At 43.9% G+C, this 26899-nt stretch overlaps 1 protein-coding gene across 1 annotated transcript; it reads right to left on the minus strand.

Annotated features, from left to right (window-relative positions):
- On the minus strand, positions 1-26684 carry slc23a1 (solute carrier family 23 member 1). Its single transcript, XM_036133176.1, has 14 exons — positions 26492-26684; positions 20773-20946; positions 18337-18494; positions 18176-18264; positions 18032-18099; positions 12986-13167; positions 11432-11552; positions 11198-11354; positions 10965-11112; positions 10778-10883; positions 7223-7352; positions 7000-7143; positions 5230-5325; positions 1-530 (listed from the first exon to the last, which is right to left on the minus strand). Exons 1-14 carry the CDS (start codon positions 26504-26506, stop codon positions 280-282), a joined length of 1839 nt encoding a protein of 612 aa, XP_035989069.1. The 5' UTR covers positions 26507-26684; the 3' UTR covers positions 1-279.
- Positions 26685-26899: the final 215 nt, after the last annotated feature.

Genomic DNA, 26899 nt, shown 5'->3' on the forward strand with positions numbered 1-26899 from the left:
AACTGTTGAATTCCTTTTATTAAGAACTTCTGACTCAAACATTCATCCAGGTTGTAAAACTAAAGGTGAACAGGGGCGGAGTTACAGCAGGCAAGAACTGCTCCGGTATGATTAGTAATCATTTTGTCAGGAACCATTATTGAATTAGTAATCCAGTAAAACATGAAGCGTCTGATCAGTTATCAGTCTTCTGAAAGAAACTGCAGCTTTAATCTCTTTACATTACAGGTGATGGACTCTTGCTGCTGCGCTCATTGGTTCAGCCTGACGCCATCACCGTCACACCTTGGTGCTCGGCAGTGGGGCGTCACCCACCTCCTCTTCACCTCCTCCTTGCTCCTCCTCATCAGGAGGCGGGACTTCATCAGACACCTTGAAACCTCTAAAGGTAGGGGAGATGGGAAACCTGCGGAGCCAGCGCGTCCGTCTGACCACGCCCATTCCCACAGGAAAGTCATAGGTGGAGCTGCCTGTGGAGGTGGAGGCGCCTGAGGAGCTCCACTCCACGAGTCCGCGCTCCTCCCGCGTACCTGAACACAAGAGGAAGTTAAACCAGGTGTGGGTAAGGCAGGTCAGGGCAGGTTTATCAGTACAACACATTTCAGTAACAAGACTTTCAGAGTGCTGATCATGAACCAAACATCAGAGAGGAAAGCAGAGGAACAGTAGCAGCAGGTAAAGATAAGTTAGTTAGACAAGTTGGTCAACAAACTTCAACGTTTACATTTAAAGATAATCCTGAATAAATGTGTTTTTAATCTTGACTTAAAGGAACTTTCAGCACTTTTCCAGTTTTCTGGGAGTTTGTTCCAGATCAGTGGAGCATAGGAACTAAATGCTGCTTCTCCATGTCTGGTTCTGGTTCTGGTTCTGGTTCTGGTTCTGCAGAGCAGGCTGGAGCCAGAAGACCTGAGTGGTCTGGAGGGTTGATGCCCTGATAACAAGTCTGTGATGGATTTATGTTAAAACAGGCGAGGGTGTCATCAGGTGAGACTTTATGTACCGGTTCTATCAGAATAATATTATATTCTATCAGAATAATATTATATTCCATCAGAATAATATGATCAGCTTAAGCTCAGTCATATTCCAAATGAGACGAGTAGTTTATGCTGATTGAAAATATAAACCAGCCATATTGGTGACAACATTCCCTCCTGAGCGTTTTGCCTCATTATGACGTCTTTGATCAGATTTTTGATCAATATTTTTCTCCACTGCAGTAAATGTTGTGGATGGAACCAATGCACACGTCTCCAGTATTAGAGGGTATACGTTCTCCCGGTTCCTTCGCCTATAGAGCTGCTCCGTGTTTTCCTTTAGGCCACTAGAGGGCGAGAAGAGCCCGTTTCTCATCAGCATCAACCACAGGATCTAACGAGCTGCCCATCACTCCACGCTTGGAGCGAGGTTGAATCATGCCTATGGTTCCTTCTTTGCTTCTTCCCAAAGGTACCTGCCTAGAACAATCTAGAACCTTCCTGACAAACGTACCTGGTTCCTCACATTCAGCCTTCTGCTCCACCAGCAGCAGTTCCAGGTCTCCTGTAGAGGAACCTGTCCAGTCTCCAATGCCACCAAAGTCTGAGCTCCCAGCAGGACTAAGTGTCATCTGCTGCTCCAGCAGGAAGCCTCTGCTTCATTAATTCAGTCTATCTGCTCACCTCCAGCCATGGAACGGTTCCTGTGGATCAACTTCACTCGCTCCACAAATGAATAAATGATTTAACTTTCTGCCTTCTCCTCAGAGTTTGTCTTCCATGTGGGTCAGAAGCTCACCAGAACCTGACACCATCGAGCCCAACATGTCCCCACCAGGACAGGAGGAGAGAACAAGGAACAGAAACTCATCAGAGATGTTCTCCAAACCTGCAGGTACCCTAACTGGGCTTTGGTCAAATCAGCAAAGAAACCCAAAAGACGCAGCAGAACAGAACATGGAGAAGAATAAACGCAAAAACATGGTCATCCCTGATGTTGCTGGAGTCTCTAAACACCAGATCCAGAACATTTCAAAGCAAACAGGACCCTCAGACAGAGGCTGGTCCATCCTGGGGACAAAACCCCCAAAGCTAAGATGAGCGGAGTGGTGTCTGCAGTTCAGTCAGTGAGGAATGTTCTGATCTTTATATTGGAGAACCCAAACAACCTCTCCACAGACGCATGGCTCAACACAGGAGAGCTACCTCCTCAGGACAAGACTCTGCTGTCCACCTACACCTGAAGGACAAAGGACACTCTGTGAGGACCAACATGTCCACATTTTGGAGAAAGAAGACAGATGGTTTGAAAGGAAGAAGGAAGACATCTACGTTAAGAGAGAAAAAACAACTTTAACCAGAGGAGGAGGCCTTAGGTTCTAACTAAAGTTGGAACTCTTCACTACTGCAGACATTTAGAACTGAGAAATCTTCCTGGATGGAAGAGAAACGTCTTCAGCTTCACACCAGAAGTCCAGTTGTTTTATTTTTAACCTTTTTTGGAAAGAAACGACTTGTTCATGGACCATGGCCAATGCTGAGAGCAGGGCAGGACTACATATGTGTCAGTCATCAGACACCCTGCTGCTATAACAACCTGGAGATTGTTTTACCACCAAGGCGACTGGTAGCAAGGCCAGGAAGTAGTTTACAGTTTACAGTGATGAGCAGAACCCCAGACATCCTACAGAAGGAAGCAGCAGACATCCTGGAGGCTTCCAGCTGCAATAAAATGCTAAATGAAGGCAGAAAGTAACGGGTGGAGGAACCTTCATGGAGACACGCCTCTGCATGGAGACATTGACATGAAGAAGGAACAGGAGAAATTCAAAGTGAAGGACGCAGCAGTCCTTGTGGTCATCGGTGGAACTGGCCTCATCAGAAACTGAGAGCTCAGTGCGAAGAAGGAACAGAGCAGGTACTGAGCAGAAGGTCCCAGGCCTCAAACACAGCAGCTCATTTCATTTAGAAAAATAACAACTGGTTTAAATTGAGTTCTACAAGAAAATGCTTCTAAATGTTTTAAATTGTGTGTGGCATGAATGCAGATAGTAGTTCTCTGTTTGCAAACCACTGATGCAGTTGTGGCAGGAGAATGGTCTGATTCCTTCTGAGTGCTTTTACCTGCTAGCTTTAAATACGTTAGTGAACATGGGACTTCATGGTCAGATCACTGCATTAGTGCAGCTGAGAGTTAATTATGAGCTCACCATTTCAGACTGCTCTCATTTCTCTGAGGAAGACCTGGAAGCTTTTCCTGCTCAGTCTGACACCTGAGTGTTGGTGAACTACCAAAGGATGCTTCAGCTTGTCACGATAACTGGAAAAACCCACAACCTGGTGTTGAGCTGTGCTCCTTTGCTGAAAGTATGCTGGGTCTCTTTTTGTCTCCAGTACAGCGATGTTTTAGACTAGTTGTAGAAAGCTGAAGCAGGCTGGAAGGAACGCATGAAGGAGCAAAATGGGCTTTTTAAGGCTTGGTTGGAGGCAGCCAGACAGAAACATCTTCTTTCTGAGCAGAGACGGACAGACGCTAACTTTAAACATGATCTACATTTTATTACAAGGACTGAAGACACAACAAAGTCAGATTTGCTTGCAAGAAAATTGCTAAACAATTGCACACATTATTTCTGGAAGGAAATAAAGAAAATGAATAATTATAAAACGTGTCAGCCAGCTAAAATGGAAGGTGTAAAAGGAATAGAAGAGATTACGCAAATGTGGCAAAGCTGTTAAAATTTCCTCATTTATGGTGGACAATGTTGATGAAGATGTGAGAGTTTCTGCTCAAGAACTTTATGATGCAGTTCTGAGACTAAAGGACAAAAAGGCATGCCGTCTGCACCTGGTTAAATATTTTCTGGCTTATCAGTCCTTGGCTTTTTGCCAGATTGAGTTTGATCTGCTGTATTAACGCCCATAAAGGATAAAGCTGTCAGCTTTATTAAATAAATAACAAGGAGAATTAGTGTGAATAAAATGGAGCATTTTCTCCTTTCCTCTGACAACCAGCGTGGGTTTAAGCCTTAACATGGAACAGATTTGTATAACAGACACAATTCCTCAAATTTTGTGTTTTACTGATGCCTTAAAAGCCTTTGATCGTGTAAATCATGAGAAATTATTTTACTAGTTATATAACAGAGGAGTTCCCAAATCAATGGTGAGTATTTTGTGTTGTGGCCCAGCTTGGCCACAGATGCACCTCGGACGCGTAATTTACACAGGCAAAAATAAAATACATTCCCCAGGTAAAGTCGTTTAGTTTGTGGTTTATTTCTCTTTTGCAAGCAAGCAAACAGAAACTGACAAACATTTTCCTTCCTGCTTCTCATACGCCCACCCAGATGCATGCTGGTCCTTCCACTGACAGCCTATTAATAAACTTAATCCACCCAAATTGCTCATAACTAACCAGAAGCAAAGAAAACTAAATAACCAACACATAATCTCAAAACAAACATCAAACAAAGTAAAATAAATAACCTTAACAAGATTATACACAAAAAATACAAATTTAATTAACAAAAAATAATTGGCCCCTACATTTTGTTCTTCTGGTACCTTGGTGTAATGCCCATAAGATGGAGAACGCAGGTTCAGGGTGCGTCTCAGTGAAAGAGGAACTTCTTAAAGCTCCGTGTCCAACTTGTGGAGACGTTCTAAGCAAAGCAGTGTGCAGGAACTTAAAGATGATGTGTATGATATAAGGATGCAGCTATTTGCTGGTGTTTCCACCTTTTATGCTGTATTACGCAACTTTTTGTAGATTAGCTGACTACAAATAACTTTATCCTGCCACTGACAAATCTCAGAAATGTAGCTCAGTCAAGTTTAAGTCTAGAATGTAGCCTTTTTGTAAATTGTTGATTATTTTTAATTGATTTAATTTGTATTTTTTAATTATTGTATTATTTATGTATTTGTTTTTATTATGCTCATATTTGTCTTTCTTAAAGTGATGATAATTATATGCCAAAAACAAACTGTTGATTAGTGAGCGGCACAGGACAACAATGAGACGCAAAGGAAACCCAACATGGAGACACTCAAACCTAAAGGTAACTTTAAGAAACCAATTAACAGAAAATTCATGTTTGTGGACTGTGGGAGTAATGAGATATAACTTTTCTAATACTTATCTCCACAAACACACGTGAAGTCCCACAGTCATTGTCAGTCCTCACTCTGGTGGACCTGAAGCTAAACACTGAAAACATAAAACTCTGTTACTGTTGTCGTTTACCTGGTATTGTGTTGTCGAGACAAAAAGCCAAAAATCCTCCAACGAACATCTCCGTGGACAGAAGAACCGTCAGGATCTGATCCAGTTCTGCAACACCTGAAGAGACGACAATAATTTTAGTCTGATGTCAGACGGACTGAACTACTTAAACGAGTGAGTTGCTGATTAGAAACATCAACAAGAAATAAATAAACAATGGCAACAGGTGAGAACACAGCAAACAATGCATACAGGGTTTGTCTTTCTTTTAAGAGATTAAAGCATGCAAAATAAAACAGTCTTCAGGGTCTGCTAGGACACCGAGTCCTGAAAGTCAGTCCTGTTGGAACTGTACCATGAAACCTTGCTGATGGTTCAGAGTGTGAAAACTAAGCGTCTACGGTAGTTTTACTGTAACGATTACAGAATCAGTCTCCATCAGGAGGCGATTGCCTTCACAGCTCTGGGGAAGAAGCTGATTCTAAGTTTATTAGTTCTGGCTCTGAGGTTCTGAAGCGTTTCCCTGATGGGAGAGGAGCAACCAGAGCACTGCCTGGTGGTGGTGGGGGGGTGGGGGGGGTCAGTGGAGATGATTGTGGACCTTCTTTGGACTCGTTCTGCATAAACTGAGTCTAAATCCTGCAGACGGCATCCCATAATCCCCTGATCAACTCTTGTTGAGTCTGCAGGCGAGGGATCTAACGCTGGTGGTCTGTGTGGGTTAGCTTTAGCCGGATGTGCAGACCCCCCCACACGCCCGCCTCGACGTTTCTTTACACATTTACACACGGTGGGTGGAGGAGAGCTTCTGTTGTTTGTTGCAGATCGGATAGATAAAGTTTCAGCAGTCGCTACGATGCGAGGACTCCAGGGCAGAATCTCAGATCCAGCAGCTTGGAGAGGTGATAACGCCAACAAACATGAAGACAAACTTAAAAAGCTGGAGCTCCCAGACGGCCTCAGCTGCTCGGAGTTGGACTACAAACTTCAACATTAACATTGGAAGGCAACGCTAAACAAACAGGGTTTGATTTAAAGGAACTCAGACTTTCAGCACTTTTACAGTTTTCTGGAAGAATTTGTCATTTTTATTAAGGTTGCCCATTAGCTCTTGCCATGGCAATCAGCTAGTCTTCCTGGGGTTTACATTAAAAACGTACAATAAAAGCACAGTCACAAATATTACATTTCCAAAAATGTTATTTCTTAACACACCGTAGTTTAGAAATGATCAGAGTTTTCTGGAAGAAGACGAGCGTTGGTGTCTAAAGTCAAGTTCCCCGTTTGTATCCACAAACCTGCCAGAAAAGGTTGATTCTGGTTCTTCAGATTAAAAGCTGACCCAAAAGGCTGCAGATGATGGAAAAGTATCACAGTAGCTCCATGTGGTCAGGCTGGTTGTTTAGCTGAGACGTCGCCCTGGAAGGAGGCGTGGCTGAGCTGCTGCCAACATCTTCATGTTCCACAGATGATCCACTTCACCTGTTTTCATTGTTTAGGCGTTCTGAGACATGCAGCAGCTGTTTGCTGTGCCACACAGGGCTCAGTGCTTCTTGTATCTGATGGGGTTAGGTGTGTACGGGTTCAGCATTGATGAAAGAAGCTAATATTCTCAGAAACTATGCAGACTAAATTAGCATGGAACACCCCAGAGAACGAGCAGAACCCATGTTTAAGACCAGTTGTGCAGATGAAGCATTTGTTAGTTTCAGGTAAAACTTCTGCTCTGACTCACTGAGGGACTCCGATTTTATCAAACACCTACACACTTGCTCAGGTAAACACACTCACCTGTGCTGATGGCCTTCGGGTGTGTGTCCAGGTACGTTGGTAGTGTAAGACCGAAGAACATTGAGAACCCAAGAACAAAGAGATTTCTGGAAGAATTCAGATCAACCAGTTGCAGATTTGAAAGACCAACAGCTGTGATCATTCCTGGGGAGGCCAACACACCTGGATTAATGTGACATCATCAACTCACCTGCAGCAGGAGCAGAATAAACCGTTGACTCACCAAACAAAGTACAGAACATTCCTCCTAGGATGGGATCTGGCAGCGATGCAAACAGAGCTGTGAACTTCCCCACTGAGCCCAGGATGAACATGATCCCGGCTCCAAACTGGACCACCCGCCTGCTGCCCACCTGTAGACACAGTCACACCTTCAGACCTCTACAGGACAGGCAGCGTCAGACACCACAGACAGAACACCTGTAAAGGTAGGCAGAACCATCCTATCCCAGGTATGTGGACAGAACAACGCTCCATCTGGTGAGAGCCAGACGCTTACATGGCCTTCCAGCCTTAGTCCAGGTCCACCTTTCTGATGGACCTCAGAACCTCAGTGCTGGTTCTACTGACCTCAGTGCTGGTTCTGATGGACCTCAGTGCTGGTTCTGTTGGACCTCAGAACCTCAGTGCTGGTTCTGTTGGACCTCACTGCTGGTTCTGATGGACCTCAGAACCTCAGTGCTGGTTCTGTTGGACCTCAGAACCTCAGTGCTGGTTCTGTTGGACCTCACTGCTGGTTCTGATGGACCTCAGTGCTGGTTCTGTTGGACCTCAGAACCTCAGTGCTGGTTCTGATGGACCTCAGAACCTCAGTGCTGGTTCTACTGACCTCAGTGCTGGTTCTGATGGACCTCAGTGCTGGTTCTGTTGGACCTCAGAACCTCAGTGCTGGTTCTGGTGGACCTCAGAACCTCAGTGCTGGTTCTAATGGACCTCAGTGCTGGTTCTGATGGACCTCAGAACCTCAGTGCTGGTTCTGATGGACCTCAGAACCTCAGTGCTGGTTCTGATGGACCTCAGTGCTGGTTCTGTTGGACCTCAGAACCTCAGTGCTGGTTCTGATGGACCTCAGAACCTCAGTGCTGGTTCTGATGGACCTCACTGCTGGTTCTGATGGACCTCAGTCCCTGGGTTGCTGTGGTTGTTGCTCAACAGATCAACTAACAGACTTCAGGATGGGAGGCTTGGTATTAAAAAGAAGAGTCACTGATTTTTTAGTTTAGTTTCTAAGTTCCTCCTCCTGCTGCCTTGATGTTCTACCCACAGCGTTCTTTAAGAACGTTCTGCCTGTCATAGCGTCTGATCTGACTCAGATAATAAACACGTCCCTTCTGTCAGGTGTTTTCCTCCAGTCCCTAAAAACAGCAATTATCAAACCACTGCTGAAAAAGAACAATTTAGACAAAGTTCTCCTCCAGAACTTCAGGTCCATCTCAAACCTCACTAAGACTAAGAACGTAGAGAACATGGACCCGGTTCTGAAGTCCTCACTAAGACTAAGAACGTAGAGAACATGGACCCGGTTCTGAAGTCCTTCCACTAAGACTAAGAACGTAGAGAACATTGACCCGGTTCTGAAGTCCTCACTAAGACTAAGAACGTAGAGAACATGGACCCGGTTCTGAAGTCTGAAGTCCTTCTGAAGTCCTTCCACTAAGACTAAGAACGTAGAGAACATGGACCCGGTTCTAAAGTCCTCACTAACCCTAAGAACGTAGAGAACATGGACCCGGTTCTGAAGTCCTTCCACTAAGACTAAGAACGTAGAGAACATGGACCCGGTTCTGAAGTCCTTCCACTAAGACTAAGAACGTAGAGAACATGAACCCGGTTCTGAAGTCCTCACTAAGACTAAGAACGTAGAGAACATGGACCCGGTTCTGATGTCCTTCCACTAAGACTAAGAACGTAGAGAACATGGACCCGGTTCTGAAGTCCTCACTAAGACTAAGAACGTAGAGAACATGGACCCGGTTCTGAAGTCCTTCCACTAAGACTAAGAACGTAGAGAACATGGACCCGGTTCTGAAGTCCTTCCACTAAGACTAAGAACGTAGAGAACATGAACCCGGTTCTGAAGTCCTCACTAAGACTAAGAACGTAGAGAACATGGACCCGGTTCTGAAGTCCTCACTAAGACTAAGAACGTAGAGAACATGGACCCGGTTCTGAAGTCCTCACTAAGACTAAGAACGTAGAGAACATGGACCCGGTTCTGAAGTCCTTCCACTAAGACTAAGAACGTAGAGAACATGGACCCGGTTCTGAAGTCTGAAGTCCTTCTGAAGTCCTCACTAAGACTAAGAACGTAGAGAACATGGACCCGGTTCTGAAGTCCTTCCACTAAGACTAAGAACATAGAGAACATGGACCCGGTTCTGAAGTCCTTCCACTAAGACTAAGAACGTAGAGAACATGGACCCGGTTCTGAAGTCTGAAGTCCTTCTGAAGTCCTTCCACTAAGACTAAGAACGTAGAGAACATGGACCCGGTTCTGAAGTCCTTCCACTAAGACTAAGAACGTAGAGAACATGGACCCGGTTCTGAAGTCCTTCCACTAAGACTAACCTAACCTGGCCAGCCAGCCAGGTAATGTGTAGCAGTCTAGTTCTACACATCAATCTGGGTCTGCTCCTGTCCAATCCGTTTGGGGAAAGGAGCAGAACTCTCCGAGCTGATTGGGCGAAGTGACTCCTAGTGCCCGCCTACCAAAGGTTGGTTTCAGCCAATCACGATAGCAAATTAAAACATAAGCTGTATCGTCATAAGAAACCACAAGAAGCTAAGCTGGTCACTTCTTGCTGTTCGTCTTTCAAAGATGAATTGTGGATTCTGACCAATCAGACGGGAGCAGCAGCTACATGTTCCTGCGCCGCCATGTTTGTGTTAGTCCAGATGTGGGCTCAACCGCTCCTGCTTTTGTCACAGCTGGATGTCCCGCCTTAAACCGTAATACTGCAACGTGAAACCGGACCGTTACAAGATGGATTCTGGTGTGTTTGTGAACGCACAAATACTCCCAGAATTCCTCCTGCAGGAAAGGTTAGCTCTAACCCACCAAATAAAAAACCTTATATATGTCTGCTCCAAAACCAGACAACCTAGACCTTCAATTTAGACACATTTGGCTCCTGAAAGTCTCTCAGGCCCCAGCGAGATGAAAAACACTTTGCAGAGACCTAACAAGCTCTGCAGCTGCATAGCGTCAGTGTTTTTCCATAGCACACCTATAATATTGCCCCCGTATGCAAGGCAAGGCTAATTTATATGTATAGCACATTGCAGTACAAAGACAACGCAAAGTCCTTTACATGATTAAAACATAGGAAAATAAAAACAGAATAAAAGCAAGTTGGAATAAAAGGTAGAATTTTTTAAACAAAATAAAAAATGGGAAAATGGAAAATAAAAGCAAATATTAAAAACAGTTGGACCACAAACGTGACCTAATGATGTTTCAGTAAAACCGTTTAACTAGACTGCAGGTAATTAGTGTCAGCAGGTGAAACTCGTTAAGGTGACAGGTGGCTGGGAGGAGTGGGGCAGGGAAACAAAAACCCAAAATCATGACGCATTAAGCCCAGGACCAGTATATCCTGGACCAAGTATAAAAGTGTCATTGAACCTAAAATCAATAAATTCAGCACCATTAATCAGATAAGCAGAAATAAAAGGTCAAATAAGTTTAGCACCATTACATCAAAGACCAGGTAATCTAGAACTAGTAGAACTGGGTCAGTAAAGCTTGGTCCTTATTCGTTCAGGTAAACTTGTTTACCTTGGTGATTCCAAGAACTCCTATGTTGGGACTGGAGGAGGTTGATCCATTTCCTGTCCCTAACAGGCCTGCAATGATGCAGCAGACTCCCTCAGTGAAGATCCCCCTGAAACAAACAGGTAAAGGCAACAGGTGAGCAGACGTAATACCTGTGGCATTAAGTCCGCCTCATCACTTCCTGCCTCACCTGTTGATAGCATGAATTGGAGGCGGCGTGGCTCCTGACAGACGGGCACAGGCGTAATAATCTCCAATTGACTCCACTATACCCGCCATGGTTGCACTCAGCATCCCCAGCACTCCAGCAACGGTTACCACCGGTAATCCCCACTGACCTGTTGGAGACCCTCACTCATCAACAACATCAGCAGAACCAGTCAGCTGTCATGGCTCTGGGCTCCGGCTTGGTGGATCTCTTACATGGGTAGGGCATCCTAAACCAGGGGGCTGATGTCATGATATCCCCACGGGCATCGGTCCGCCCTTTGTGTCCGTACCGGTGCGGATCGTTAGGGAGCAGGTCGGTTAGAGTTAAAATGTAACAGACTAGCCAGACCACCATTATAGCAAGGATGATCTACAACAAGAGTGAGAGAAAAACATCACGACCTCACAACATCACTGACACCAGCACCTCTGTAGAGTCTTATTTACGGGGAACATCTTGAAAATCTGGACTCTGGTGGTTGCCAGTCCTTTACTTCTGCTGTACACAGGAACAGGAAATGATGTCGTCCTCAGGTACTGAGCAAACAGCACAATCAGCAACATACACCTGAAGAGAGAAGCAGACATGTCTGTTCATTCACCTGAATAGAAAGGACACAGGTGTAAAGGCTGCGCCATGAACACTGGTAGGTAAAAACTGACAACACGCCCATTTTACACCTTCTCCGCTCTGGCCAGCTCTACTCGGCTCCACCGAGCATTTCAAACACAGTTTCTCAGCCCTGGGTTGGGGGTTTTAAACCCTGCTCTTGAGCAACCACATTAAGGACCACCATGAACAGAGAGGGTCAAACAAAATCTGCTATTTACAAACCAGTGACCACAGTCGAAGGAAAGAAAAGAAAAAGGACACGCTCAGCCTAACCCTACTCTAAAGTCCTTCTCGTCCTTCTTGCCATGGCTGATGCAAAAATGTTCTCCTGAAATCCTAAATTTGAACTATGTGAGGCAAACTTTGGAGGAGATCAAACCGGCTTATATATCACCCACCCCACCCTAAAACCCCAAATGAACAGTAATTCAGAGGCAGCAGTGACCGTGGCTGGAAATGTTAATCAGGATGAATCGTAAAGGTCTACTGCAGCATCCCAGGAGGACCTGCTTCCTGCCTACTAAACCCTGACCTGCAGAACCAGCGTGTTGTCAGAACCATTTAGGTCTGGACTGACGAGGCCTGCTCAGCTCTACAGAATTGCTTTTAAGACACAGACTGGGGGGTGTTTAAAGTGGACACTGATGCTTTCCTATCTCTGTTCCTGCGCTGATGCTGTCCTCCCCACAAATACACTCAGAGTGTCTCCTAACCAGAACCATGGGAGGACAGCTCGGTTCCTGCTGAAGGCTCAGGATGCAGTGTTCAGGTCTGGAGACAGAGTGGCCTGCAGCAGGGCTAGAAGCGAACTTAAAGGTCCAGAAGGCCAAGCAGAGGTAGAAGCAGCGCATGGAGGAGCACCTCAGCAGAAACAGTCCAGGTAACACCAACAAGGCTGCAGGTCCAGACATGGAGTCACCCCGGACGCTTAGATCATGTTCTGACCAGCTAGCAGGACATCTGGACATCTTCATCCTCTCCCTGCAGCTCTCCACGCTTCCTGCCTGCCTGAATTCCTCCGTTATCGTTCCTGTCCCCCAGAAACCAACCATCTCCTGCCTCAATGACCATCGTCCCATCACTCTGACCCCCGTCATCATGAAGAGCTTCCAGAGGATCATTCTAAAGTCCATGAAGGACGCCGTCCCTGCTGGACAGCCCGCAGTTCACCTACAGGGAGAACGTCTCTACAGAGGACAGCGTCTGGTTTGAACGTCTCCAAAGACGACGCTGTCTCATTACCACCTTCTGACCATTCCGGTCTTATGAAAACAAACACAAGTAAACTGGAGCCCAGTCAAGCAGAACCAAGTGGACAAATTAGAGTAGAGCCGATGTAAAAGGGACTTTTTAAACAGGTTTGAGAGACGGGTGTAAAGGTGTCTTACAAAGTGGACAGGCCCCAGTGGGACCCGGCCCTGTCTCCAGCGGTGGTGAATACAGACAGACCGATCAGGGAGACAGTTGGCGTGATGGTGAGAGGGCCGATGTACTCCAACAGCAGACCGGGTAATCCACACAGACCAATCACGACTTCCACCAGGCTGGACATGATGATGGCTCCCTGAATCTGTAAATAAACACGTAATGATGCCGACATTTGGTCCCTAACAAGCAATCACACAGAAACATGACGGTGTTCCTCTGACCCAGCCAAGGAGGTCATTCCTGGACAGAGTGGGTGTAACTGGGGCCCTGTGGTGAGCGGAGGTAAGGGGTAAGTGTGACAAATCTCTCTAACCAGTGATGTTGCTTTCAGTTTCCTGATTCTGGTCTGAAGAACACACCCTAAAATGACCGGGTCCCCATGTTGCTCCGTGCCATAACAGCACCAAAAACGATCAGAAGTGCATTCACATGGAAGTCTTTAAGAAGTTCATCAAACTGAGAAGCTTGACTAGCGAGCTCGTCCTTCGTTTTCTCACTTAGCGCATGCCTGAACACGCTCGTTAGAGCAGAGCTTTCCAACCTGGCCATAGTTTAATGGCCGACTCCTGGTTGCTAGCCTTAGGAGAAAATGTTTTATAAATAAGCCCTAAAATTGTGAATAGGTGTACGTATCGATGGCTGCCCCATCAATGATGGATGTATGAGCCATAAAACGTTCTACTTTGTTGACCATTTTACCGGGATGTGCCGGGGTCCGAAATTAACACTCGGCAGCAACAAATGTGAGTAAATTTTCCGCTTGGCGAGTAACTTTCAGAGGGCTAGCTGCCACATGCCGAGTAAATGTTTTTTCAGTCATCGTTTGGGTGGATGCTTCTTTCTGTTCCTCTGCTTGTAGCTCATATGACAACTCTAAAAGGAACTGACCTAAATGGAACAAATCATAAAAATCTATTAAAAATCAATACGGCTCACTATGAACCAAAAAATAAAACAATTAAATGTGGTCTACTAAATATAAGGTCTCTCCCTCCAAAGACTTTGTTAGTTAATTAATTGATTTCTGATAATCAGATTGATTTATTTTGTCTCACAGAAACCTGGCTACAAGAGGACTACGTTAGTATAAATGAGTCAACTCCCTCCGGTTATTCAAATTTCCACATTCCTAGATCTGTGGGAAGAGGAGGAGGAGTGGCAACTATCTTTCAGTCTGATTTATTAATTAGTCCCAGGCCAATTAATAACTACAGTTCTTTTGAACATTTAACCCTCAGTTTCCCTCATCCAAACTGCAAAGCAATAAAACCTCTTCTGTTTGTTGTTTTGTATCGTCCACCAGGCCCTTACTCTCAGTTTTTGGATGAGTTGTCAGACTTCTTATCTGATTTGGTGATAAACACTGACAAGGTTATTATAGTGGGTGATTTTAACATCCATGTTGACACTGAATGTGATAACCTTAGTGTAGCCTTTAAAACTATCCTAGATTCAATTGGTTTTGCTCAAAATGTGCATAAACCGACGCACTCTTGGCTTCATACTTTGGACCTTGTGCTGACATATGGCATTGATTGTGAAGAATTAACAGTATTTCCTCACAACCCTGTCCTATCTGATAATTTTTTAATAACATTTGAGTTTAATCTAACTGAGTTCTCCAGAGGGTTCTCCACAGGGTTCCATTATAGTAGATCTTTATCGGACAATGCTGCATCAAAACTTAGACTCTGTCCCCCTTTTAATATCGTCAGTATTGCAGAAATACACGGCAGATAGCAGCAATGTTGTTTCTTCCCATTCACAAATAGATACCTTTGTTAATGGTGTGACTTCCTCATTGCGTTCTGCATTAGACAATGTAGCTCCCTTGAAAAAGAAGGTGATTATTCACAGGAAGCTGGCTCCCTGGTTTAATTCAGAGCTGCGTTCCTTGAAGCACAATGTTAGGAAATTGGAGAGAAAATGGCGCTCTACACACCAAGAGGAATCCTACCTAATCTGGAGGGACAGTCTATTTTTGTATAACAAGACCCTTTGCACAGTTAGAGCAGCATATTTTTCATCATAAATTGAGGAGAACAAAAATAATCCTTGATTTCTCTTCAGTACAGTTGTCAAACTTACACAGAGTCATAGCTCCGTTGATCCATCCATTCCCTTAGCTCTTAGCAGTAATGATTTTATGGGATTCTTCATAAATAAAATTGATTACATTAAAAATAAAATAATTGGCATCCTCCCAAACATGATTACCTCGTCCTCAGTAAGTGAGGCAGTATTGGAGGAATCTTTAGAACCTGCACAGTGTCTAGGGATGGGAATCGAAAACCGGTTCCTGTTCAGAACCGGTTCCGTGTTTTTCAATTTCGTGGCACCGTTTGGCAGCTCGCTTAACAATTCTCTTTTAGATTCTGTTGTGCTGCGGCTCTGAGCAAGTTACGCAAGTTACGTCACGTTTTTTACGGAAGTTACGCACACGGCATCAAGTAAGCAAGTACGACGTGACCAGGCGAAAAAAGAAAAAAAATGCCACCCCATCGGGTGAGCGGTCGAAGGTTTGGCTTCATTTTAAGGAAGAGAAAGATGGCAACGAGGCGCTTTGCAATCATTGCAAAATGGCATATACATCCGCGAGAGGAAATAGATCCAACAGGCAGAAACACCCGCGCACACAACATGGCATACAATTTAATGAATGCCGTGTTTTTGATTCTTACGGGACAGAAGCTAAAGTTACGACCAGCATGGAAGGCAGCTGGTGGTAAGTAGCTAGTTTTACATCAGTGGCTGTGCTTAATGTGGTGCCCAGTAAATCATATGCCATTTCTGGAAATAAACCAATTTCCTACCTCTCTTTGGGGTTATTAAGGGAGTGTGCCTTTCTCGTTAATCCAGCCCTTCATTGCTAGCATGATTAATTAGAACTACTGGTAGCTGGAATTCTTACAGGATTCTAGCTATTGCAGTGGATGTAACGAAACATGCTATAAAGTTGCTCCGCCGCAGTTCAGGGAGCGAGAGAAAGGTTACGCTGGTTTATTTAAATCAGGGGGAGATGAGTTTATTTCCCAAAATTGTACAGTGATGCTTTTTCATTAAACGGATGGCTTCTCCATTAGATTTATATGACTGAAGTTATCTAAAGAGAGATTAATAAGCAACTGTCACAACAAACTTACATTTTCTTGTATTCTAAACAACTCATCTACTGTATTTAAGTTTGTTCTTATATTCCTTTTTTTATTTAAACAAAGATAAATGTTACTCCAGTTGCACATTTGCTGTGGACATCTTGACCTTGTTAGTTTGTAAGGTCGTGTGATAGTTAAGTAAACAAAGTTGATGCTCATCATCAACCTGTTTGTTCTCCTTTTTTCCCCAAATTGGAATCGAAAAGAGAATCGAAAAGGAATCGTATCGTTTCACAGAATCGATAAGAGAATCGGAATCGTGAAAATCTTTTCAATTCCCAACCCTAACAGTGTCTGAACTGTTTAAAAGCAGTAGAGCTTTCTGAGCTATCTAAAAATTTAGCTTCATCTAAACCTTCTACCTGTATGTTAGACCCAATCCCAACCAAGTTGTTTAAGGAGGTATTCCCTCTGATCAGTGGTCCTATTTTAGACATGATTAATCTATCCTTGGTAAATGGATATGTACCACAGGCTTTTAAAGTAGCTGTTATTGAATCTTTACTTAAGAAACCTTCTCTTGATCAAGATGAGTTAGTAAATTACAGACATATATCTAATCTTCTTTTCTTATCTAAAATTCTTCAGAAGGTAGTTGCTAATCAACTTTGTGAACATTTACAAAGTAATGACCTACTTGAGGAGTTTCAGTCAGGCTTTAGAGCTCATCATAGCACTGAAACAGCTCTGGTGAAGGTCACTAATGATATTCTCATGGCCTCAGATAATGGACTTGTGTCTGTACTTGTCCTGTTAGAGCTCAGTGCTGCATTTGATACAGTTGATCACAATATTCTCCTACAGAGACTTGAGCATAGTGTAGGGATTAAGGGGAAAGCATTAGGCTGGTTTAAATCTTATCTGTCGGACAGATTCCAGTTTGTTCATGTTAATAATAAATCTTCCTCAAACTCTAGGGTTACCTGTGGAGTACAACAGGGTTCAGTGCTTGGACCAATTCTTTTTACTATATATAGGATAGTTCATTGTTATTGTTTTGATGTGGGTTTTTCTTGGTGTTATTTTTGACCAAGACATGTAATTTAAATCCCATATTTAACAGGATTCCGGGGTTTCCTTTTTTCACCTCCGGAATATCGCCAAAATTAGAAACATTCTGTCCAGGGGTGATGCTGAAAAACTAGTCCATGTATTTGTTACTTCAAGGCTGGACTATGTGTGGCTTTCTTGCTTCAAACAAAAAGTAAGCCAACATGTCAGCTAACATTATTCCATCCATGCATCAGACACAGCAGCTAAAACAAGTTAGCTTAGCCGCTATAATGGATTCAGTCCAATGTAAGGCCTGGCCTCTCAGAAGTTTGATAATAAAATAAACTTTACTGCTGTCATCAGAAAAAGAGTGGGAAGCACAACGGAAACTGAAGCACCCTGCAACAGGAACCCATGACATTTCTCCAGATGCCCGGAGAATGGCTCCGGGGGGGAGAGACTGACTCCCGTCCAGCAGAGAGAGCGGGAGAAGGAGGTAGACAAGATGGTGGACCAGGAAGTTGGGAATGGACTTCTAACTTGGAAGTGCCAGTGGAGTGGATGATCTTCTTGGAGGAGTTTTTGGTGAAGCCAGACTGGAGCATGAATTTAGCGCTCTGATGCCTTCCATCCATCTCCAGCCACCTTAAATGCTCATCCTGATAGGCGTCGACGGGAAACACTTAGGCTGACGTCCACCTGTCGCATCCTGCTGGAAAAGGCAGGAACAACACAACACCTCCGCTACACTGAACCACATTCCTGACACTATGACTCTGATGTGCACCTTCAAACTTTGAATGTCCTTAGTCCTAACCCCCATCTAGTCCCTGACTGAGACCACCTGGACAATCATACCTCTCTGATGCGAGGCTGCCAGATATGGGAGGTGTTGAGGGGCACACTCCAGTTCCCATAAATCATGTCTGAAGATAAAAACAGATATGTCAGGGTCACCATATTGTAGAAACAAAACATTGGTGCGCATAGAGAGAGCATCACCTTCACTGGGACACTTCCAGCGGTCCAGGCCGAGGATCGCCTGAGCAGGAATCAGGAAGGCAAAAGCACTGGCCTGGAACAAAGGAAGCCTGGGAACACAGATGTCACTTTAAGCTTCTCAGATTCATCTCAAAGTGAGACTCTTAACTCCTCATGCTTACCGGACTCCCACGGTAGTCTGGATCAGAGTTGTGATTCCAACAGTGGTGAAAATTGTTCCGATCAGCAGACTAACAGTGTTTTGGTCTCGTCCGACACACATCGCTTCGGCCAAAAGAAACGGGACTGCAACAGTGCCACTGAAACATGTCAGGTAATGCTGTGAACCAATCAAAAAATAGCAAAGGTGGCATGAAGGAAATTATCAAACCTTCAGTCTCACCAAAACCTCCTTAGCCTTACTTAAACCCTCCTTTTTACCCAATTCTTCTATTTCCTTTTTCTACTTGGTAGCACAACCCATGAGCACTTAGAGATGCATAATTTTAGTAGTTGAATAACAGTTTCATCTTTGATCCATTTATTAGTTCTATAATAATTTTTGTATTATTAATAATTTAATTGTATTTTATTTCTATAGGTCCAATTAACAACATGTCATCTTCAAGGTTCTTTCCAAAGTCAGCTTCCATCAGATCCTCCAGGTTGGTGAGAAAGTTTCCTCTCTAAGGAAACCCAGCAGGTTGCATCAAGTCTCTCCAAGCAGCATTCACTCCTCCTGAGAGAGTGTAGAGCCACAGTGGACAGTCGTCTGCATTGTTGATGGCTTTGCAGCAATCCCTCATACTGAGCATGCATGAAGCGACAGTGGAGAGGAAAACTCCCCTTTAACAGGGAGGAGAACCTCCAGCAGAACCAGAACCAGGCTCAGTGTGAACGCTCATCTGCCTCCACCCACTGGGGCTTAGAGAAGACAGAGCAGAGACACAGAAAGCACAGAAGCTCACATTGACCCAGGAGTACTTTCTATGTTAGATGGTAATAGAGGATGATCTGCCTCCCCTGATGATGTCACAGCTAACAGAACGCCAGACCAGGTGTACCTTCTATGGAGAGAAAAAAGAGAGAGAGCAAAAAATGAAAAGCTGAAATAACAACAAACAATGCAGATTGGAGAGCAGTAGGAGAACTCAGCAGAGTGAGAGAAATAGGCCCTGATGTCCTCCAGCAGCCTAAGCCTTTAGCAGCATAACTATAGAGGTAGCTCAGGGTAACATGAGCCACTCTGACTAGAAGCTTTGTCACAAAGGAAAGTTTTAAGATTAGTCCTAAAAGTAGACGGGGTGTCTGCCTCACGGACCAAAACTGGGAGTTGGTTCCACAGGAGAGGAGCCTGATAGCTAAAGGATCTGCCTCCCATTCTACTTTTAGAGACTCTAGGAACCACCAGCAGACCTGCAGTCTGAGAGCGAAGTGCTCTGTTAGGAACATACGGGGTAATCAGAGCTCTGATATATGATGGAGTTTGATTATTAAGGGCTTTATACGTTAGAAGAAGAATTTTAAATTCTATTCTTGATTTAACAGGAAGCCAATGAAGAGAAGCTAAAATAGGAGAAATATGATCCCTCTGGTTGATTTTCATCAGAACTCTTGCTGCAGCATTTTGGATCAGCTGAAGACTTTGAACTGCATTTTGTGGACTTCCTGATAGTAAAGAATTACAATAGTCCAGCCTTGAAGTAACAAATGCATGGACTAGTTTTTCAGTATCACTCCTGGACAGAATGTTTCTAATTTTGGCGATATTCCTGAGGTGAAAAAAGGAAACTCTGGAAACCTGTTTAATAAGGGATTTAAATGACATGTCTTGGTCAAAAATAACACCAAGATTTTTTACTTTATTACCAGAGGCCAAGTTAATGCCATCCAGATTAAGTGATTGATTAAGAAGTTTATTTTTTGAGGACTCTGGTCCAAAAATTACAACTTCTCTCAGAATTTACAAGCAAAAATTTTTGTCATCCAAGGTAGGGGAGGTTTTTTAGTAAAGTACATTTCAGTAACAAGACGAGTCAAAGTGCTGAACATGAACAGAATATAAGAAATGGAAACATCACAGAGGGAAGCAGATTGGAGTGGAGTAGTAGCAGCAGGTCAAGGTATCAGACAAGTTGGACTACAAACTAAAACATGAACATTCAAAAGCAACTCTAAACAAATGCGTTTTCTAGGAGTTTGTTCCAGATCAGTGAAGCTTAGGCACTAAATGCTGCTTCTCCATGTCTGGTTCTGGTTCTGGTTCTGCAGAGCAGGCTGGAGCCAGAAGACCTGAGTCATCAGTTCTCCTACTGCTCTCCAATCTGCATTGTTTGTTGTTATTTCATCTTTTGAGTTTTTGTTCTGTTTTTTTTTTTTCTCTTCATAGAAGGTACACCTGGTCTCTTGTTCTGTGATATCCTGGGAGCTACTGTTGTCAAAAACTTCATTTTATAAATGAAATGCTGTCCTTGTCTCCCAGACCCCTGAAATGACAGGTGTTGTGCATTGACGCTTTATAAATAAACTGAACTGAACTGACCCAACTCTAACCGGGTCATCACGGTCTGTAGATTGCAAACAGAAACATTCTGCATGAAATTGAATCCAAGGCTCACCTGTAGTCCCAGTAGGATACACAAGTACCATGGTGGAACATCTTCAATGGTGTAAATCATATCTAGTCCCGCCTTCTCTGCTCTGATTGGCTGGTTTATTTCTCTCAGCCGTCCTATAGATGAGTCTGCATTGCCCAGCTTGTGGCCCCGTACATCTTCCGAGTGATCCTGACTCTGTTTGGACAAATACAGGTGTAGCAAGTTCATCCAGGTGTATCAGGTAGAAAGGAAGAAGGTGTTAAGAAGAGAGTAAATGTGCAGCGGCATAAACATATCATCAGGAGAGGAAACTGCTTAATTCTGATCAAACATATATTTTTACATCAATAAATTTTAATTTATATGTAAAGTTGTGTGTAAGATAGAGCAGAATAGCAGCAGGATGTATTGTAACAATGAAGGGACCATATGATGGTGCAGATAGTTACTCAGTGCAGTAGAGTTCACAGTGACCAACACAGAAATGCTTTCTGAACTGTTGGCCGGCTGATAACATCAAGGACAATGGCCTCTGGAGAGCATTCACGGAAATATAAACACTTTCACCCAAACAGACACACAGGTTTTTGATATCTCAAACTGTATCCTGTTATAGGATAAGGAATGAGTTATGTTTTTTCCCCTCCAACCTTCCTTTTTTTGTGGCTTCTATCTTTTCACAGAGTAATGGCAGCGCCATGTGGGCACCGTGTAGGCGGTTCCTTGGGAGCAAGGCCTCAGTAAATCGTTTCCCCCTGAAATGTTTGTGATGTTTGTTTGCTTGTAATGGCGATTGTACTGAGGGAAATTAACAGTAATTTCCCTCTGGGATTATTAAAGTATTTCTGATTCTAATAATAATCACTTTAAATTGTGTTAAATACACAAATTATCACTGTAAAAAGTGTAGTCATTGAACTGCTCCTGATCATAACTTATGGAGACATGTTTTATCTCAGGGAGAAGGTTGACCCCGTTGCTAGGTGGGGTTGACCCTAATGCTGTCTTTTAAGAGCTGTGATTGGCTGATGGTAAAAGAGAATAAAAGAGAAAAATGTATTGATTTAACTGGATTAAGAAATGTGTGACTTGATGATGAAGAGTATTAATTAGGCACCTAATTAATATTCAGGGGGAGGCAGTGCTTCACGAAGCACTCCCCTTCGCAAATGCAGGGGGAGGCAAAGCACTGCCTCCCCCATCATTTGCTATGGCAGGCGCATATTGCTATGCACCTCAAAACATTTTCGGAAATTAATGCGGCCCAAACCGTAGCGTGCACCCCAACAATACAGGTATCAAAATGTCCGGCTTGGTTGGGAATGGTGTGCTATTACTTTTATTGGGGTTTCGAGTTACCATGGCTACGCAATTAGTGAAAAACCACTTCCATAGGAAATGAATGGCGTCAGGTACAGAGAAAGCCTAAAAAAAACTCGAAATGACCATTTTCAACGCTGTACTGTATCGTCATGCTTTCACCTACGAACACCGCTTAACTTCCAGTTTGTAGATATATCTTTGAACTACTCAGAAGTGTTACTCCTCAAAGCTCATGTCCAAAAATCTGCGGAATCATCGTTTATAATGGAAGTCAAAGACGGAATTCTCCAACCAGCAGAGTGACCCACTTTGGCATTTTCAAAGATTTCACAACTCCGAACAACTTCAGCCTATTCGCTCAATTTTCACTCTACTTAGACTAATTATACATCAAAACGTAGGTATTTTTGTCAGGATTCAGGAAATGAAATCCTCATTGGTGTAGGATTTATAGATTTTTCACAAATCCCCTCAGACCACCACAAATTCAAAACCCTCCTCATTCATTTCCAATGGAGCCGTTGTGAAAAATGACATCTGAAAATCCCAAACATCACATGTTTTCGCATCATCGCTACTCCTAAACTGTTGGATGTACAGGCATGATACTTTCACATATGAATGTCCAGACCCTTCTGGCAATCACAAAAAGGAATTTTGTGGATAACTGTTATGGTTTTGTGGCAGGAACAATTTGTTCGGGAGTAGCGAATGGGCAAAATGCTCAAAACGCTTTGGACCTGCATACTTCCACATGATCCACTTATTTACATCGTCGCTGTGCCTACACCGATTTTTGTACAAACATAAAAATGAGCACCATAGTCCTTAAAAGCCTGCTGATACTCACAGTGAAATAATTATTTTGATATCTCTTATACTTTTTCAGCTACAGCGATTTGTTCGGGACCCTTTTTAGAGGATTTTTGCATTTCCATTAAAACTCCCCTTTATATCATAATTTTTTGTGCCTTTATTCAAATATTTCGAGCAACAACCGATAGCTTGTCTTCCTCCCCTATCCGTTACGAAATAAACGCAGAAAAAAATACATCTCTACCATTTACGGTTCACGAAATATCGAGTGTTGTTCGAGGCACAGTATTCCATACTATTCCAATTAGGCAGACTCTGACCCAAAGTGTCCGCATGCGTGCAGCAGAGGTGTGAGTGAGTTTCTATGACAACGGAGCTCTGCTGGCCAGAGGTTACTACAGGTCAGGGACATCTACCATTGACATGGCATGGCAACTTTCAAAGCCCACTGCAGTGGCTGTAATAAATGTAGGAATCTGAAATTAGCAGAGTCACTTCCTAATAAAATGTTACAATTTCCCGGTGATTGTCACGCGTTTCTCATTTTTCTGTCACTTTTTGGATTTCACATACACTACCGTTCAAAAGTTTGGGGCCACCCAAACAATTTTGTGTTTTCCATGAAAAGTCACACTTATTTATCACCATACGTTGTGAAATGAATAAAAAATAGAGTTAAGACATTGACAAGGTTAGAAATAATGATTTGTATTTGAAATAAGATTTTTTCTACATCAAACTTTGCGTTCGTCAAAGAATCCTCCATTTGCAGCAATTACAGCATTGCAGACCTTTGGCATTCTAGCTGTTAATTTTTTATGGTAATCTGGAGAAATTGCACCCCACGCTTCCAGAAGCAGCTCCCACAAGTTGGATTGGTTGGATGGGCACTTCTTGCGTACCATACAGCCAAGCTGCTCCCACAACAGCTCAATGGGGTTCAGATCTGGTGACTGCGCTGGCCATTTTTTCATTTGTTCTGCGTCTCACAAGTGTTCTTCTTTGTGATCCAAACACCTCAAACTTGGATTCATCCATCCACAACACTTTTTTCCAGTCTTCCTCTGTCCAATGTCTGTGTTCTTTTGCCTATCTTAATCTTTTTCTTTAATTGGCCAGTCTCAGATATGGCTTTTTCTTTGCCACTCTGCCCTGAAGCCCAGAATCCCACAGCCGCCTATTCACTGTAAATGTTGACACTGGTGTTTTGCGGGCACTATTTAATGAAGATGCCAGTTGGGGACCTGTGAGGCGTCTGTTTCTCAAACTACTTATCTTCTTGCTCAGTTGTGCAACGCGGCCTACCACTTCTTTTTCTACTCCGGTTAGAGCCTGTTTGTGCTGTCCTCTGAAGGGAGTAGTACACACCGTTGTAAGAAATCTTCAATTTCTTAGCAATTTCTCGCATGGAATAGCCTTAATTTCTAAGAACAAGAATAGACTGTCGAGTTTCATATGAAAGTTCTCTTTTTCTGGCCATTTTGAGCGTTTAATTGACCCCACAAATGTGATGCTCCAGAAGTTTTGTAGCTTCTGTAACAAGCTAAACTGTTTTCAGATGTGTGAACATGATTGCACAAGGGTTTTCTAATCATTAATTAGCCTTCTGAGCCAATGAGCAAACACATTGTACCATTAGAACACTGGAGTGATAGTTGCTGGAAATGGGCCTCTATACACCTTTATATTGCACCAAAAACCAGACATTTGCAGCTAGAATAGTCATTTACCACATTAGCAATGTATAGAGTGTATTTCTTTAAAATTAAGACTAGTTTAAAATGATCTTCATTAGAAAAGTACAGTGCTTTTCCTTCAAAAATAAGGACATTTCAATGTGACCCCAAACTTTTCAACGGTAGTGTAGTTTTCCTCTTGGACCTTGGACTCCAACAGGACCTGGCAGGATGCCCTGACATGACCACCCCCCCCCCCCCCCCCCGGTCTATACAGCACCACCCACCTGTGGGAAATGGCACTACACACCATTTTGGTGAAATGTTTAGTTCTGGGCCCAGATGTGGTGAGGCTGAGTTGCTAAAGAAGGCCGATCTGACCCATGAACTTAGGTCATGTTTGGTGACATTAAGTATTGGCACCCCTTTTTGAGGCACTTCCCAGTACAGGATTTGGACCAAACTGACAGAGTACCATCACCCGGTGATACTGAACACAACCATGTTAGCGTCTAATGGTTAGCATGTTGCTAACCGGAAGTAGCTCTAGGAAGGTCCTACAAACTTCTGCTTGACAGAATCTGTACATCCTTTAGAGAGAAAGCTCCAGAACAAATCTGGGCCATGTCGGATAAAGCATCTCTATGTTAGGAGGTGTCAAATATCCATTTTGACCCCATTTCTGCAGCTACATGCTGCAGAAATGCTCCAAAGACACTAAAATCACACATTCACCTCAGTACCCCACATGATAAAGGTAATGATAACTAAGACAGAGGGCTGCAGCTGTGAGGGAGTCTCCATGACAACGCTGCTAGCCAGAGGCTCCCAGGAGGTCAGGGACATGCTCCATTGGCTTAGCACAACACCTTTCGACGGCCGCTCAGGGGCTGTGAACACTGTAGGAACCTGAAATTTGCGGCGTTACTTCCTGTTAGTATTTCTGACGGTACGGTACACACTACGAGGCAGGCGCCTAATTAAATTTCTTCAGAAATTTTCTAGTTGCATTTATTGTCACACAGCATCAATACAGGAATGATGTGTGATGGGAAACGGAGATTTAGCCACTGTATGCATTTTTACTAAAAATTTCAAAGCAGAGGAGCGTCAAAGTCATTGAATGGTGGATATGAACGATCCGGCCCGGAAAAGGAGCCTGAAGTCCTCTGACAGTTATCAGCTGAGCGTTCTATAGGCCACGTCGACAGGGGGATAAATGATGACGTTGGGTAGAATGAGACAACATGGCGTCTGCAGGAGCTGGGAGACGAGCTTTGAGCTGCGTGGAGAGATAGCCATCACGGCAGGTAGAGCGAGGTGTCACCAGCTTATGGTGGTGATGATGATGATGATGGTGGTGATGATGATGATGATGATCAGCAGAGCAATACTCTCCTGTCTGAACTCTTCATCCAGAGGAGGCAGCCAGAAGTAGCATGTTTTGTCCACGGCTGTGTTCACTTCAGCAGAAGGTGACCTCCTGACAGGACGGAGTTCCTTCTTCCCAGGTGCGTTCAGGTGTTTCTGATTGATTGAGGAACTCAGTCACTCTGTAAATCATCAGCATGGACCATAAACTGCTGATTAGGTCACCGTGACCCACATCTGCACAGATTAACTTTGCTACCAGTCCCAGGAAGGCGCGCATGTTTCTGAGGACGTACAGGGACGCCCGGTCCAGGTGTGCAGACAGGTAAGTCCATCTGTGACCGTCTGTGGCTTTTAATCATGGATCAGACGACTTTCTCTACACAGAAACTGGTTTTGGATCAGTGTGGTCATGTGATCGAACGTGAAACATAACCAGTTAAAGTTTAAAGAAAGCTCTGATACAGAATAAAGTCTGTGGGCTCTGAAAGCCTCACCTGAAGGCCTGAGAATCTGATCTGGACCAAGAGCCCCATAATAACACATGAACTCACCTTGGTGTCCTCCATCTGAGCTGCCGTGTGTGCCTCTGGAGACTGAACACTGGCTCAGGGACAGGACTTGTGCTACAGTGTTTCAGGATAAAGTCCAGCAGATTATCAACAGATTATTAACCATCCGCAGAGAAACCTTTAGCCCAGCTGACACCTGATCTCACCTGAGAGGCCAGCTCCCAGCCCCCAGGACAGGAACGTTCTCATCCACCCACTCAGATCACAAACATTTGTGACTCTTAATGGGGGGCGTCATCATTTATCCCCATCGTGTTTGTACTGTAGACGGCGTGTTGCCTGGAATAAACACCTCCTTAACAACTGTCAGGGCTGGGCTCTCTGAACCGGTGGCCTGCATACTGGAAGCTGTAACTCATCCAGCTGGGTATTCATACCAGGCAGAGCACT

This window comes from Fundulus heteroclitus, unplaced genomic scaffold (assembly GCF_011125445.2).
Source record: "Fundulus heteroclitus isolate FHET01 unplaced genomic scaffold, MU-UCD_Fhet_4.1 scaffold_59, whole genome shotgun sequence".
NCBI lineage: Eukaryota > Metazoa > Chordata > Actinopteri > Cyprinodontiformes > Fundulidae > Fundulus > Fundulus heteroclitus.

Excerpts from the sequence above, each read along its gene's own strand:
- slc23a1 (XM_036133176.1), bottom strand. Across the intron at positions 11,355-11,431 it reads AGATTTTCAAGATGTTCCCC|ATCATCCTTGCTATAATGGT; the intron begins GTAAATAAGACT and ends CTCTTGTTGTAG. Across the intron at positions 7,144-7,222 it reads AATGTTCTGTACTTTGTTTG|GAATGATCACAGCTGTTGGT; the intron begins GTGAGTCAACGG and ends TGGCCTCCCCAG.